At 39.3% G+C, this 17,681-nt stretch overlaps 1 protein-coding gene across 2 annotated transcripts in view; it reads right to left on the minus strand.

Annotated features, from left to right (window-relative positions):
• Positions 1–1,216: 1,216 nt before the first annotated feature.
• CCDC171 (coiled-coil domain containing 171) overlaps positions 1,217–17,681 on the minus strand; it is a 209,692-nt gene continuing 193,227 nt past the window's right edge. For both annotated transcript variants that reach the window (XM_060237258.1, XM_060237259.1), the window contains one exon: positions 1,217–3,238. In XM_060237258.1, the coding sequence (XP_060093241.1) occupies positions 3,041–3,238 (198 nt within the window). In that variant the 3' untranslated portion in view covers positions 1,217–3,040. The remainder of the gene's footprint in view (positions 3,239–17,681) is intronic.

Consider the following 17,681-nt stretch of genomic DNA (forward strand, 5'->3'; position numbering starts at 1 on the left):
TAACATCTAAACCTTGCTCAAGTCAACCAAGTTCTACAGAAATGAATATGCTGATATGGAAGGCGAGTGTAGGTTATCAATCTGCATGGCAAGCAAAGGAAAGACATGATGTCTAACAATGAATTAAATGTTCATCTTACCTTTGTGTTCAATTGTTAAAGGGAACCTGGTAAGTCATTTTCTCAGTCCATAAAAGTGACATTCATATACAGCATTGGGGGGGGGGGAGGGGTTTCTAAGAAGATAGCACGGTTAGATGTGCTAGAAATATGAAAAAAACAATATTCAAAAATTTCCAGTGGATGCATAAAGTTGCTAAATTTGTTGTAAAGAAGTTAGGACAGTCTTTCAGGATTCTGAATTCTTATCACTTAGAACTTAAAAACAAGGTAAATAATTTTTCACAAATAAAAACCTAACCGTTTTGTTTATGTGTCAATCAGAAATCTTATCATGATATCATGCCAGGATAGCCAGATCTCCAAATTCACCTTTTAAGTACATCAGTGTTGAGTTTGTGCCGTATTCTACAATTCTAAAAAGTATTAAACTGATCTACCTATGAAAAAGGTGATTCGTATTCATCATTTACAATTTTCTACTTGTTCTTGATGAGCAGGACAAACAAATCAATATTATTATTCCTCAGAGGTAGCAATGTGGCAGTCACTGTAGTGCATCCCCACAGTTTAAATGATAAACTGTGACTTATTGAAAGAAGAAGAAGAGGAGGAGGGAGACTGGATTTATACCCCGTCCTTCACTCGAAGTATCAGAGCTGCTTACAACCTCTTTTCCCTTTCCCACAACAGACACCCTGTGAGGTATGTGGGGCTGAGAGAACTGCTCTTGAGCAGAACAGCTCTGAGAGAGTTAAGACTGACCCAAGGTCACTCCAGATTAGAGTCCATGCTCTTAACCACTACACCATATTGGCTCTCAGTCAGTCATAAGGAATGATATTGCCAATACATGGTACAGTAAAGATAAAATTCTGACCAGAGGGTATGAAAACCTTAATAGGGGCATTTACAGTTTTCATTCAGTTTCTTTAGGACAACAAGAACAAAACCAGTCAGGCAAGTGAATAACATAACTGCTCCATGTTTAGAATTAGTGATATTATTAATCTTTTTCTTAGCAGTCATTAATATGAGAGAAACAGAAACTTTTTATCCCAAAATTTTCTCTTAGATAATCCAGAGAAACCCTATAATGAAAACAGCTGAATTTCTTTTACTACTTGTTCATTTGAGAGTATATACAGTTGCTATTGCACATGTGAAAGCACTTTTAGAAACTAAATACAAAAAATACTTGAAATTTTTTAAAGTTCCATGAAGTGGTTTTCAAGTACATATCTTAGAAATCTGCATGATTTTACTTATAATGACACATGTATTACATATGCAAATTTTACCTTCTAGGGCAAGGAGAGCAAAGATAAATGTTAGTAGTCAGGATCCTTGGAATCAAACACTGCTGTTATCAAAGCACAAGAAATTACAAATTCTACAAAGCACAATGTTATTTTTCTAATGTATCCCTGATCCATAATGAGAAGCAATCTAACATATAGATTTTGCATTCAATATCCCTGTCAAAAACTACATCACACATCAAATGTTAATGGCACTAGGGAGTTGGGGTGATTAATACCATAACAAATGGTATATATTACAAATTTTCTTTTGTTCTTTACTCACAATGACACATACTGGCTAAGATTTAACCTTTAAGGGTTAAAGAGTTTAATCAATGTCAATGTCTGATCTTCTGAAGGCGATAAAGAACAGTCTGTCTAGCGATACCCAACAGAACATCACTTTGTCAAGCCACAAAGCGCCCAAAAGCTTGTCAAGTAAGTTACCAGAAACCTCTTTGTGGTTAGAACTCAGCTCCTTCCTGCTTGACCTATTATTTGATATTTGACCACTTGGTTGCAAGACACTTGCTCTTTCCAGCTGAAATGTCACTGGGGCATCTTGTCAGCTCCCCGACATCTCGGCCTGACATACAATTTTACTTTTGTGTGCTACAAGGCAGAAAATGCAGGGCAATGGCCTTGCTTTAAATTCTGTCAGCATCAAAGATGGGCGTCACTCTTGGGTCCTACCAACACGCACACACAAAAAGAGGAGCCTATTTTGAAGGTCAAAACAGCCATTACTTTAAAGCCTTGCTGCTCAAGCTAAATATATTACCTGCAATGCTGGTTTGGGAACTGCCCTTATAAAAGTACATAAATGTATCATGTAAAAATCCTCCCTGCACAATTGTTTCTACTTTTCTTATCAAACACTGCCTTTTGCTAAAAAGATGAATGTGTGGCGCCTGCAGAGACCAGATTCGGCACTTAACTTGTTCAAATGGGCAAGTGGTATCATGTAGCTTTACAAGGAGCAACCTGACCTTCTCACATTGACCAGGAGTGACATTATTGTGCAGGAGGAGAAGCAGTCACATCATTTCTGTTTTGCACAACCTGCTTAAAGTTTGCAACTAAATGCTTGTCTTCAGTTGAGCTGACAAGAGAGAAGAGGGGGCTCAGTGAACCATGGCAGGGCTGCCATGAAATGACAGGAATCATTGGCATACATTTCAAATAGCTCTCTCAATCCTATTAAAGTATTGCAGCCCTGCTTTAAAATAGACAAGTATGAAACAACTTTGATAGATAGAGACCAAAATGGCTTATTGATTTTTTTTAAAGTCTGAGGGAAAATTACCCAAAATGTGTCATTCTTTAACATTTAAAAATATATTACATAAAAATGAGTTTCCATGATAAATAAAACTTATTTTTTTAAAAAATGGACTATTTCACTATGCTGAAAGTATGAACCAAGGGAACATATGTACAGACCCACCCCCACTTACACCCACCAGACTGAATAAATGCAAAATTAATGTCACAAAAATGCAGAAACTGAGCCACAATTCAAAGTCAAAAGGCATCCCAATCAAATAGGATTTAATTAGGTTTTTTTACCACTTAAACACACACACACACCAAAACTTAACATCCATTTTGCATTGTTCATTTGGTGCTGGCTGTAATATTTAGGACAGAGGAGTAAGATGAAGAAGCCTGAGAACTGGGTCTATTGTGTACCATGGGGAAGGATGCATCATAATCAGATTCAGCCTTCAGTGGCAAAAAACCTGAGATGCCACCCTGGTCAAACTGGGATGCTGGTCTTGAAGCTGCAGGAATGTTTATACTGTTCCGTGAATCCTAAGAAGGAGAGAAAAAAACACTCTCAAAATGTGCCAAGGATCAAATATACCAAGGATCAATTAAAAAACAAATAAAAATAACTGTAGTTTCAGAAATGCTAGCACTCTGCAAGTGAGCAGGCTTAAGCCTCAATTGGTTTCAATAAATTTAAGCAAGGCATGCTTACCTGTCTGCTGAATTTGAGCTAGTAGCAATTTCTATAAATACTTCCCCCCCCCCTTGGATACTTCTAATGATATATTTTTGACTATCCTTCATGTATGAAAATAAGAACTAAATATACCAATTTTACACTCAACTCAACAAGTCTGATTGCATGATTTAGTAATCTCACACTATAGAGTAAAAACTAGAAATCATATTGAAAAGCATAAGTCCTCATTAAAAGCTTAATTATTATTAGAAAAAAAATGCTTATCTCTGACCTCCAATTTTAATTAAGTAGTTGTTCCCATTCTCAGTGTGCAAGATATCAATTATAGCTGGAAACTGTCCTTCCCCAGAATCAAATGTGATAATGCAGAATTTACTATTGTTTGATGCATCCACTTTCCCAATTATTTATAGAACCAATAAAACTGAGTCCATGTCATTCGGTGCTTCCACATGGTAACTGTTTGCAAGTGGATTTTGCCATTTTTACACAGTAAAAATCCAGTTGTAAAGTGTGCTATTTAGTGTGTGTGAATGCACCCATAGTTGTGGATCATGAGGTAGCTGAATACACTATCTAAAAGATTTTATGAAATTCTAATTTTTGTTTAGCAATATCCAGAAATCTAGTGTTTGGGTTACAGTGATATATAGTAATAATGTGTTCTATTGATAAAACTAGTGAGGAAATCAGTAAGGGCAGTTAAACAAACAATACAGAGCTACTTAACAAATATCCAGCAACAGCTATCAAATAAAACGTTATCTAAAATGCTATTTGCTACAGAAACGCATGCTACTGTACCTACTGGGGTCCACATGCCACAGAAGAGCTCATTCCTTGCATTTGGTGAATTTTAAGTACACCAAATATGGGATTACGTAAGGAAAAAAGAAAAAAAAAGTTGCTACAGGGGAATATTTGGAATTCTGCTACTGTGTGCTTCAGGTTTTTTTGAGAGTCTCCCCCCACCCCGTTCCCATTACTGCTACTGGGAGAGGGGGAAAAAAAATCAATGACTGCATCTAACACATAGTTCAGCAGTTTTCTTTGATGTTGGCTCTTTGATTTCCTGATACACCACAAGCTATCTTGTAGCCGGCTGCAATCATCAAGGCTTCTGATAGACCTTTAAGACCCACCAATATGGTAGCAAGTTCAAATGGTTACCCCAAAGAGATATTTAAAAAGCAGTAGTACACTCAGCTTTACAAAGAGTTTGGATTATGAAGAGAACACATATCTTCAAGTACTACTAGATTTTTAGCTGCATTGTATCCAGTGTATTATTGGCCTGGGTAATAATAAAATTTAATTGTATTCATTAATAACAATGTTCTTTCCTGGTTTTTACAAACCTTTTATATGACACACAGCATTTTAATTATTTGTATATTTACACTGGATATCATAAAAAAAGAGCAAGTTAGTTTTTACTAGCTTAGTTCAAACCAAGAAATATGATCCTGTGTTTAAAAAATACATGCTTTATTTTAAATTGCGCTGAAGAGGGAAGATAAATTGGGTCATTTTAACGAGAAACTTCTTGCTTAAATAAATGCAGTGAACAAAACACTTACAAAGGACAGCTAAGTTTACATATTTGTTAGCACTCTACTCTTCCTCTCCCCCCCCCCAAATTATTATGCTTGTCATTCTGGTTAAAAATCATTTATGTTGCTCACATTTTTTTCCCCCACAAGACCTATCCTTTTTTTTTTTTTTTCGTTTCAAGAAAACAACTGCAAAATCCCAAGTAAGGAGATAAGAAATCAGGTTTCCTTGGAGAGTTGCACAAAAAAGTATGAAACTTAATGATTGGCAGCTAGTCAATAGAGTGTTACAGGAAAAGACTTCAGTTGTTTGGTGGAGGTGATAGTGGTGGGGGTCAGGTCTGCTTCAGTTCTCAGGCCCACTCCACACCTCACAAGAAACTAGCATAGAGTAATATCTAACTGCCAGAATGGAAACTGGATTACTACCTAGCCTTGCAAAGGAAATACTCTTGATGCTATTAGTTTGAACCTAAATATATATTTAAAACAAATCTGGAGAAAAACACTCAAGAATAACGTAAACTGTTTTCTTATATAGCTTTTAAGATTATAGAGCTTTCTATGATGTAAATGCAGCAGGGGCAGGAATAGCTTGGGGACTGGAAAGAGCATTCTGAATTATCAGCCCACCATCTCTTGGTGTATGTGTGTGGGAAGATATTGTAAACCATGGATGTTGCTGTGGTGAGATTGGGTCAAAATCTTTTAACTAAACACATCCCAAATGTGCCTTCTATGAACTGGATTGTTTTCTCCACATTTCAACCTCATATCTATGTGGCAAACAACAGAATTATTACACTTAAATTAGATGGGCTGCAGCATCAATGATAGTCTGAACTGTAAAGATGTGTTGGGATTCTTTTAAAAGAAGTGATTTATTTAAGACCCCTGAGCAAATTATTCCTCTACTCAGACAATTTTATTTATGCTATAAATTGTAAATGATTCCTCTAAAAGTGTTACATCAATAAAATAAAACCAAAATTTAAAGCACAATGCACTTCACAATATATACTGAAAATATAATTTGTCCTTATCTTTCAGCACTTCACTCGTAATATCAATATATGCTTTGAAACAATATCCAAAACAGTTTAAAATATGAAAAAGCATTCTAAAGGAAAATCTTAACTAGAACCATATTTCATAAGTGACAAGAATTTTAAAAAGATAAGGCTGCTGAAACTAGAAGTTACAAGATGAATATTCAGAGAATGGCAGTACAGACTGGGCAGTAATCTGGAGTGGTATTAGTGGGTCTAACATTGTAACTGGATCACACATGCTGTATCATGTCTTGAATTTCATTAAATTCACTTTAACAAGGAACAATGTGAGTAAATGAATAAGTATTAAGACAAAGGGTGAGTGGAAATTCAACATAAGCACCATCAAGCTCTGGGGATCTTAAACCAAGGGCTCTCACAGGACTTCCAAAATATTATACCAGGATATCTTAGAAACAGAAGAAACTACTGGTCTGAACAGTGCAGCATTACAATGTTACTCAGGACAGTGGTCCAATGGTATACTGAAAATTTAGTCAGTAGTGATCATGTGATTTAAAGAGCCAATATGGAGCCATTTTGTGAGTATGGTTGCCAATTCCAGGTTGGGAATTTTTTAGAGATTTCAGAGTGGAGTTTGGGGACGGAAGGGGAGACCTCAGTAGGGTATAAAGCTACTATCTTCCAAAGCAGCCATTTCCTTGAGAGGAACTGATCTTTGGATATCAGTTGTAATTCTGGAGATCTCCAGGTCTCATCTGGAGGCTGATAAAACAGCAATGTATGAGCAGCTTCTCACTCTGAAGACTGAGTGCCCATGGACTGTTAGAATCCATACCGAACGTCTAGCTTGCTTACTATCCACTGGCATTCTTGACTCTTAATACAGAAAATTCTTTTACTGGAAATCTCCATAATATAATGAGAAATAATGAAATTTCCAGGCCAAGAGACAACAACAGCAGCAGCAGCAGCAGCAAAAAAAAAGTTTCTCTCTTATAAATCATTTTGTATGCCAACGATTTAGGATTAAATTGTTATGTAGAGATTAAACTTTTGCAGCAGGCACTATGCATTTTTCACTGTTATGACTACTTAGGACCGCTTTACCTGGACCCCACACAAAAACTCTTGTTGACAGACACAACAATGCAAATATCTGCCAACCCACATAATTTAGGCCAAGAAAAATATTAAGCAACCCAACAGTTTCTATGTGGTTTTTTCATTACTTTTAAATTTTCTTCTATGCCTTTTGAGCTTTATGAAAGCAAGAGATTTTGCAATAATCTGGAAACAATAATTATTACCCACATTTCCTCCTATCCCATCATTCAGTGATAGAATTTTATATACTCTTTGGAATTAACAGCTTGAGACAAAAAGGTCTGGATTTATATTTTAATGAACAATATATATGTGACCATATTGCAGGTGGTGGGGGGGAAACCCCTCCTGAATAAAGTGTTTTCGGGGGTGGAGGGAACATAAGAAAACTGTGCACATGTGAAGAACTACATTAGTTTAATGTATGTATTCTGTGAACCATACCCTCAGAGAAACATGTCTTGAAATTGCACACATGGGCACATAATAACAATCAGCAATTATTCAGTGTACAGAACTCCACTGCATAGCAGACATAATCATCCTCAATGATACAGTGGGGCTACAATGAGTATAGCAGATATCTTCTCCTCCATCAATTATGGTACCCTCAGTCTGTTCTGCCCTCTGTCTCATGCTTACCTATTCAAAGATTTGTCAGTCAGCCCTCTGTCTCATGCTTACCTATTCCTAGATTTGCAACCCCAGGCATGTAACCAATCCCATCCAATGCAGATTGTCCACCATTGTACATGCAGGACTGAGGGCAGCAAGGAAGGAAGAAAAAAGCAGAGACGGCCAAAGGAAATGAAAAGACTGGAAGGACACAAGAGAAAGGGCAAGTGTGCTTAGTAATGGAGGTTCTGCCTTTCTCTGGGTGGAAGTTCTCAGGCAGGGAAGAACAAAGGGTCATCTTACAGCTGGCAAATTGTTCTACTGACAAAGCCCTTGGAGGCTACATAAAGCAGCTCTGGACCCCTTTGGATTCATTGGCAACTAAATTCAATAGACTTTTAAAAAGCACTATTAACACACTCAATCTGCTAAGACTACCTGTTGTCTCCTCCCCCCATGCTTTATTTCTTTTTGTTTGATGTAAAAGGACGTTTATAGCAGGAATCCACCTTTTACAGGCCCTGAAGAACAGTAAAAGATCCCACAGGTAAGTGGGATGAGAAAGTTAATCCTATGAGATCAAATGCCCCTCTTTCTTCTATCCTTCTTTATAGTTTACCGGGGCCATAAGAGATTTCTGCAGTTCTCTGGAGCAGGAACACCCACTGCAATCCAGAACACTGTTAGTACATATCAGGATCTCACTATAGATGGGACTTCATGAGTACCCTGGGCCTCTTCAGAAACCAGCAGCTATCCAGTCTCACTGGTCTAGAGGCACCCAATCTTGAAAATTCCAAGATTCCAACTATCGATTGTTATGCATATCTGGCATATATTTGCTCTCCTAGTGTAATGCAGTAAGTGTTTACTGTTTGCACTAAAACTTTAGCAGTGAAGACAATGAGACTGCCCACATGGCTTTCTTTCTTTCCCTGTGGACTAACTATTCTGTTTCTCTCATATCCATTTATGATCAAACTAAAACTGGCCTCAACAGTCAGGCTAATTCTAATGAGCATAGTTTCCCACTGCTTCTAAATATTTAGTTTTATACATAGCTGCTTTCTTCCAATTGCTGCCTTCAGTTGAGTTAGTAACAAAGAAGTAAAAAGGCAATTTTGCAACCTCTGTGATAGGTTCTCTCTTGAATAGCCTTACAGAAAAAGTGCCCCTGCACTGGTTAGTCAACAGTTTAAATTGCCAGACTTAGAACTCCTTTATAGGGATGGTGCGTCTATCTACTGTGTTTCCAGCAGCCTAATTTTGTCAGAGTCCTGGAGCCTGATGCAGATCTATGCTCTGGAAGAAAGGGGTGGGGGAGGAGCACAGTGAGTGAGTGAGAGACTATATTTACATTCACTTTGCCAAACATTAGCATCTTTTTGTCCAATCATTTGAATTCAGAAGGGTTAGGAGAAAACAGCTTAGAGAACAAGGGTTGACACATCCAGTGTGAAATCTTAAAGGTGCTTGAATGCAATGAGGGAGAAAGTGAGACTGAGCCGCATTTCAGCTCCCTAACTGTGCTGCAGCCTGCGTGAACTTTGTGACAGGTCTCTGTCTCTCAGCCACACTCGAGTAGCTTTTGCTGACATTCAGCTGTCAGACAGCATCCCTTTACCATGCCCCTAACATGCTCTACAGCTTCACCCAATTAACTTGCTTTCACTTGACAATGCAGCAAAAAGCTTCATAATAGGTGGTCAAGGTGCACAGTGCCTGCCTGCCCTCTAACTGCTCACGCACAGCAAGATGCTTAACTACCTTCTCCTTCTTGCCAGTTTGCTCAAAAGAGGTGCGACTATGATTTAGTCATCCCGTTTTTGCTAAACTGTGCAGGATTCAGCAAAAACCCCATTATTCTCATGTTCATTTTATTTTAAAGAATGTGGAGAACCCAGATATGATTGGCAGAAGCAGGAAAATTAAAATATATCCAGACAGTGAAATCTATGGTTATTTGTAAAAATATATTAGACGGAAAGCTTTTAAAAAGTTTTAAAGTCATTATTTCTAACAGTAATGTTTTATGATACAGAGAATAAAAGAATAGACTCAATTAAGTTATCTTTATGATTCAGCTTTCCTACACCAGAAAAATCATTAGACATTTAGATGATTAATGCTATTACACTGTCAAATAGTATGCAGTATTTTAAATAAAAAGTGAGTATACATAAAAGTGCATTATCAAAAACATGAATTAATTGCATCTTTTGAGGGCATCAGAAACAAGATTTAATTTTCTGGTTTTTGAACTAGATAGCACAACAGCAATTTACTTGCTATTTTGTAACATCTAGACAACTCCCCATTTTAACAGGGTTAACTGGATGTAGGTATCTATTTCTATTCATTATGGAACCATAGCAGTCCATAGATAAAAGCAAATAGTTCCACACACTATGGAAGCGATTAAAAAGGCAAACCATACACCTGTGGCAGTTGGATTAGGATGAAGTATTGAATTTAAAAGGATGCAAACAAAGATACTGGAGAAAAAAGTGCCTCTATATTCTAGGCATTTTAACAAAACCCCTAACCCTGGGCAGATTGATTAGCACCGGCTTTGAGCCAGCCAATCAGAACGTGTGTGTATATTTTTGTCTCCTATGGGGAGAGAAATGGCTCCTCTATTTTGAAAGGGGAAAACTGTCTAAGCCACAGGTTCTTTCCAGAGCTTCCACAAAGATGGCAACAGCTATGCTCTTCTTTTCATAAAGGGGAACAAAAATACTGAGGCTGAAAGACTTGTAAGGAGCTTTGAGACTCCAGATACAAACTGCAAGCCACAGCTAATTTTGAACACTCTCCTGTTAGTCAGTGAAGCTGTTCTACAGTAAGTGAGGCTGTGGGGTTGCAAATACTGGTTTTCTGCAAGATTACATACTACACGTGCCATAATCCTAAATGTTCCCAAGAACACAAGAGATTCTTTCACTGCTCAAGCAGGAAACGTTTAGCACTTATTTTGCATCAGAGAACCATAGTTGTTATACTACACCCTTGATAAAAAGTTGTTATAGAGAGGTAACACTTCTTGAAGAAATGGCAATCTTGTGTTTGCAAAGAAGCCACCTGGTGGGATCTCAGATACCCCCCAAGTAGTTGTTCACAGATTAGATGTTTTGTGCAAATTCAGAATGTTGTTTACCTGTCTTTAATCTAGCAAGCAATCATTTCACTGGATACCAAAACCAAAATGGATTTTACTCTGAGATAGTGCTATAGTCAGTCAGCTGCTGCTTTATAAAAGTTAATCAAGAAATGAGAAACAATGAAAAAAATATTAATTTGTCCTATATGAAATACTCTGAAGGTTAACAGCAAGAACTGTTTAGTGGAAAGAGATTTCATTCAAGGCTGGGTTGGGAGGGAATCATAATTTTAACTCAATACAGTACACTTGAGAATGCTGTCAAACATAAAAGCTTTCTGCAAAAAAAAAAGGAAAAAAGAAACCTTTCAGTTTGATTCAGATTTTATACACATAGAAAGACTTTTGGTCTAGACAACCACCCCTTCCTAGTGCAAATAGTACAACATTAATATCAATTGCCTGCAAGGTGTTTAAAATCATACATAAGGCAGAAAAAAAAGAATTTATTTTGAGGATACTGTTAAGAAAAATATATTTGAACAACCAAGAAGGGGAAAGGTTATAATTTAGGCTCAGTTTCAAGTGAAGTCTAACATGCATACAAGGTTCAAAACTAGCTTACTGAACAAGAAACCAAGCTTATTGGTTATAGACAACTCCCATGTGGGTGGTTTTGGGTAACAGCTTCTACTATTTTTGGCTGACCTAAATGAAATACTCATAATTAGTTCAGCAAGAACCATACCCATTCAGTTTTATAGATTGGTCCAAACTTTGGAATATCTTTTTCCTGAAGCTGGGAGTACAACCTGAATGCCACTAAACAAGTGGTAATCAATGTTTCTGCATACCAATTACACTCTAAGTGAACCAACATTTTAAAACAAATCAATTCCACCACCATCACGTTGATCTAAATGTCAAATATGAAGATTCAAGAGAAAAAATTAAAAGGGGTGCAAAGGGGTGTGGTTGGCAAGACAAGGAAAAATAGGTAGTGCTCCAAAAAACAAAATATGACTGTACCACCAAATTGTGTAAATGAGGACAATTCAAATGTCCAGTGAGCAGTGAAAGGGTCAGAGCCTACAACAGCTTTATTTGACCTTTGCATACACAAAGAGTGGGGCTTGGATCTGCAGTTGCTGTTTCAGTGTTACTATGAAAGATGCACATGTCCCTTAAGAGAGAATGATTCCAGAAAGAGAAATCTTAGCTCTAACTTTTTTTGTGGGTAGAGCTTACCAGGCCCTACTTTCTTCACAGCATGGGGATCTTCTGGTATTCCTGGGAGAATCTGCTGCATGCAAGTGACATCATCACATCACTTACACTCTGGTCAGCCCCAGCGCAGGTTTTGCTGCTCAAGGCAGACCCTGCACCGTGCATCCTCCAGCTCCCTTGGGAAAAATCATTGTGCTTGTGCAAAGTGCACATGTGCAACATGATGACATCACCAAAAGTGACATCATTGTACAGGCTTGGCAAACGGAGGACAAGGGAGCAATGGGTGGCACACAACAGTGCTGCCATGTCTCCACTTTCCCTTGCAGTACACTCTTCAGAGGCTTCCTTGGAAGTCTCCAAAGAGTGCACTGTTTTAGCGGTACCCAGCCACTTTGGGGTTGAAAGCAGCCAAGCAGTGCCTTCCCATTGCACTGATGAGCGCGATGGGAAGGCGCCCCTCAGCCACTTTCAACCCAAAAGTGGCTGGGCACCGCTAAAACAGTGTGCTTGCATACCACGCTCCCTGTAAGGTGCATGCTACACAAATGCTGGCCCCAGCCCTGCTCAGGCTTCCCACGTTGCAGGAAGCCTGATCAAGGTCGGGGAGAGCTATGACACTTGCATACACAGTCCTTGCAAGGAGCACCCTATGCAAGCGTCGGCCCCAGCTCTGCTCAGGGGAGGGAGGGGTGCCGAACAGCGCCCCTCATGTGGGGTGGAGCCCAAGGTGCCTGCCTACCCCATCTACTCCCACACTCTGGCTCTGGTTTACTGGGAAAGACTCTATGGTTTGAGGCCAAATTTACCAGAGTTTTGCCCCCAATGTTGGTGCAATGAAGTCACTTCCACGTGATGTCACCACACCATGTTTGGCACATGCCCAGCCAGGGGATTGGCAACCTTAATAGCACTTTTCAGACTCCACCCAGCGAGGTAAAAACTCAGTATTAGCAATCATGGCACCCTTTAGAAAAAGAAAATAATAAAGACCTTCTATGGCAGCTTAAAGAAGTGGCCAGGCAGGTTGTCCATTATCCTATTTTAGGAAATGAAGATTGGACTTAGATTTTCCATACCTGGTATCAAATGAAGTGAAAGATGACAGAAAGCAATATGACAATTATATAGCGGGAAGTGGAACCAGAATTATAACCTCACTAGTATCAAGGCTGAGACACAAGGTAGCAAATCAAAAAGAGCTGAGAACAACAGACACAGGCCAAGCATGTGAAGTGTACCACAGCGGTGAAAAACATGAAGGCTAGAGTCATGGAGGAATCCTCTCCACAACTAAGTGAGCTCATATCCTGCTGCTCAGCATTGTACAAAGAGAGGCAGGAAGGCATGGCATCTTTGCTGTATACAAAGCTTTGGCATTTCTGCCCACAGCTTGTATCTGAAGGTGATCTTCAGTAATGACTCTTGCATTGTGTTGTCAGTGGGGCTTGATAGGATTGGGCCCATAAGAGGTCACACTGGAACAGGTGAAGTATGACAAAACAATGTCATGGCCTGTGACTTTCCCACTCCTGAGTTATCACAAACACCTGAGTTTAGGAACTGGTCATTTACTCAATACTCTTTTGTCAGATCCATAAGTGCCACTTGTGATGCCATTCTTCTGCTTTCAGTGCACATGGGAAGGGCACCAAGGCAGTTCTGAGAACACTTCTATCTCCAGCAGAGGCCATGCAGCTGAATCAAAGCCACATCTGCGCTGCAAAGCTAAAGAGGTTAGTCTTTGTCCTTGGCTCTGGATTCAGAAACCTGATACAAGAATATTAAAAATTGGCTGTTTGTATGACTAGACTATTCTACTATAGGAGAAATATTTTTAAAAATCATGAAGCTGAAAAGCAGCATCTAATAAACTGTATTTAATGAAATAGGCTCTAGTTCATGAAAGCTTATGCCACAATGTATTTGTCACAAGGCATTGTACAAAGAGAGGCAGGAAGGCATAACATCTTTGCTGTATACAAAGCTGTTCATCTCAAAAGAGAGCCAGTTTGGTGTAGTGGGTGTTTGCTCAAACTTCTCCCTGTGTAAGTGTAAGAAGTTTATGATTTCTGTGTTACCGGTGGCGGCAAGGTTAGCCATTGCTTCCTAATGGAAAGCCAAGGAAACACCAACTTTAGAACAATGATTCAATAAACTATGGACATAATTCGTGATGGGAAAGTTTGCAGATGGACTAAACCCTCACTCTTGTGATGATACAAACACCACCTTTGTAGGTATCTGGCTGCCAATACTGAAATATTTAGCTGGGAATGAGATAATTCCATCTAATGTTTACTTCTGGGACTGGAATTATTTCTGAGTGTATGGTCATTAACAATTTCTCTGTTGGGGTTATGAACTGACAATGCCCCTAAAAACTGGAGTATATACCTGCCTTGAATTTTGAGAAGCATGAAGACTGAGTTATACAGTTTCAGTGCTTCTCTGGTATCTTCAACATCTGTGATGAATGCTACATTTTATCAGAACTTGTATCTTTCTCAGTGTATGTACCCACTAGCCCATTTGTAAGAGAAAAAAACTGCTTATGCAACTGATCTGCTTTTATGAGCAGTGCAATGAAGAGAAGAGAAGACATTGGATTTATACCCTGCCCTTCACTACCCAAAGGACTTACACTCTCCTTTCCCTTCCCCTCCCAATAACAGACATCCTATGAGGTAGGTGGAGCTGAGAGAGAGCTGATAAAAACTGCTCATGAGAGGAACAGCTCTGCAAGAACTTGTGAATGACTCAAGGTCACACCAGCAAATGCATGTAGAGGAGTGGTTCTCCCAGATAAAAGTCCATGCACTTAATTACTACACCCATCTGGCTCTCTGAGGATACTCACATGTTAGAGGATATTCAGATAAGGCCCAGCATCAGTAACAAGTTTTTCCCATAAATGACTAACTGGTTGAAACATCTGAATTAGTTCAGTATTTATTCAGATTTTTATACAAAGACAAGTCGTCACATTTCCACATTAAATGATTTGATGCACCCAAGAACATGCATAGGAGCCTTACCCATGTATTGTTCCTGCCAGCATGTTCACTGCATACACATATGCTTTAAACATGATTGAAACATGTGGTTGACATATATTTGATACAGTCCCTGAAGTGGTCCACATACATTTGTACATCATACTAAAGCTATCCAGAAACAGAAGAATGAACAAAATGGAGAGTTTGCAATTACATTTATTTAAATTTTCTTTCTGTATTGAGATGTAGGAAATAAGAATTAAATGTAGGAAATAAGAATCAAAGTAGCAGTAGAATGAAAAGGCCATATGTATTCCCTGAATTCAGATGTCACTTGAGTTTATGAACCAGTCTTTCTGAGCTTATCTAGGCTTTATTCCCTTCCAAAATTTTCCCAACTGATGCATAACCCCAGAAACTTCTGTGGTTAACCCACAGTTTAATGGATGCTTCTAGCTTTCTGTCTTGAAATAGCTTCTTCAAAGAGGAGGAGGAAACACCTAAGTATAAGTCCGTGACTCTGGAAAGAAGTAAATTTATCTGCCTTTGCAAAGAATAGTTCTTTTCTTCTGCTCAGCAAAGCCAGTATAATTACAACCATAGCTCTATTCTTACTTTAAAAGAAAACTTTCTATATTGGGTTAAACAGCCTGATCCAGTTTCCAGCACAATGGTTTTTTCACTTCTCACAGACCTTTTATTCTTACTGCAGTGTAGGCAGTATTGTTGGATCTTTCTGTAGTGATGTGTTAGACACTGTCATCTGGAGACAAATGGGGTAATAGTGAACTGGAAAGAAGATACAATGGACACTGCAAAGAGATAACAGAAAACTAAAAGAACTGGTACATGGTCATGCATTTTGTCAGTACTGTGGCTGACACAAACAACCATGAGACATTCTTCATCAGTTTTTATAGTCTTATTTTTTTAATATTAAAAACACACTGGCAAGAAAGTACTATATCTCATCATATTTATATACAGGAGCTCTCAGACTAAAGTTGATATGTGGAGAATCTGGTGCTGAAGTAACTCACTCAGAATTGCCTTATTGCAATCCTATTTAGTTTCTCTATCACAATAACACCAAACTCCAAATGCTAGAGATCCATTCCTGCACAGCCTTAGTATGTGTTAGTTGCACATTGTATATGTGTTGGCCTGGGTCTGTTGAACTTCTTTCATACAGAACAGAATCCTGTGCAAGAGGAACAGACCCTCTAAATTTAACACACTGGCTCCACTCAGACCTTGTATGAAAGCATGGTTTATTTATTTAATTAAATCAGACTTATAGCCCACCCTCCCCTACTCAATAAGGCTCAGTGTGGGTCACAGCATTTAAAATTGACAGTTAAAATACAACTTAGATTAAAATTAAGAATCACAGTGTTAACTGTTCCTCACCATGTGGCACAATAGGACAGATCAGGAATTGGTTCATGGTGGGGAGCTGCCGCTCATCTTTGACCATGTGCCTGATGGAACAGTTCTGTCTTATAAGCCTTGCAGATTTGTTTCAAGTCTTGCAGAGCCTGGGTCTCATTGGACAGAGCATTTCACCAGCCTTGGGCAAGGGCTGAAAAGATGGATCGATGGAGAGGATCGATGGAGAGCCTCTGGGCCGAGGATCATCAGCAGGATGCTATTAGCTAAGTGAAGTGCCCTTTTGCGACAGTCCAGGAGTGGCAGTCCCACAGATACATTGGTCCCTGATTGTTTAGAGCAGTGTTTCCCAACCTTTTTGATACCAGGGACTGGTTTTCTGGAAATCAATTTTTCCAGGGACCGTTAAGGCGGGGGCAGTGCTGGGGGTTTTGCCGCCCCAAGCTGCCCCCCACCTGTGACCCTGTCTCTGCCTCCCATGAGGGTCTGTAAATTGGGGGGGAGCCTGAGGATGCTTCTGTTGCCTCCCTGCTAGGTGGCGAGGGGTAGAAGCAGTTGATCTGCCTCCCCCTTCCATTTAAAGACCCCTGTGGATCAGGTCCTGGGTAGGCGAAAGGGGAAGCCTTGCTCTGAGGCTGGCTCCCCTGCAAGAGGAGGCATCTTTGGAGTGAGACTACACCACCTCTTTCCAGGTCCTGGGTGGGCGAAAGGGGCAGTGAGGATCAGTTGCTATCAGTTCACTGACCGGAATCAGTCCATGGATCAGTGGTTGGGGACCTCTGGATTAGGGCTTTGAAGGTCAATACCATATCCTTGAACCTGATCTGGAATTCAGTGCAGCTCATGGAGCACAGCTTGAATATGTGCTCTGATCAGTATCCCCATAAGGACCCACACCACCATGTTCTGGACCAGCAGGAATTTCCAGGTCAGCCTCAAGGACAGCCCTGAATAGAGTCAGTTAGAGTAGTCCAGTCTGCAGGTGACCGTTGTATGGATTACTATGGCTAGGTCTTGGTGGAACAGGTAGGGAGCCAATTGTCTAGCCTGGTATAGATGGAGAAACCACAGTTGTAAAGAGCCAACACAATGAAGAAATTCCAACTGTGTAGAACTATAATAAAATGTTTTTATCATATCAAAGTTAAATGTTTCTGTGTCGTTATTCACATCATAATCACTACAGGGAACAATAACGCGACAGTCAGCAAGGAGTGTGTCTGTTGATCTTGTATATTCAAAGAACTAAATTTCAATGCCCTGCATATGGAAAACATTCCAAT

The sequence above is a fragment of the Heteronotia binoei genome, chromosome 4 (assembly GCF_032191835.1).
Source record: "Heteronotia binoei isolate CCM8104 ecotype False Entrance Well chromosome 4, APGP_CSIRO_Hbin_v1, whole genome shotgun sequence".
In the NCBI taxonomy this organism is placed as follows: domain Eukaryota; kingdom Metazoa; phylum Chordata; class Lepidosauria; order Squamata; family Gekkonidae; genus Heteronotia; species Heteronotia binoei.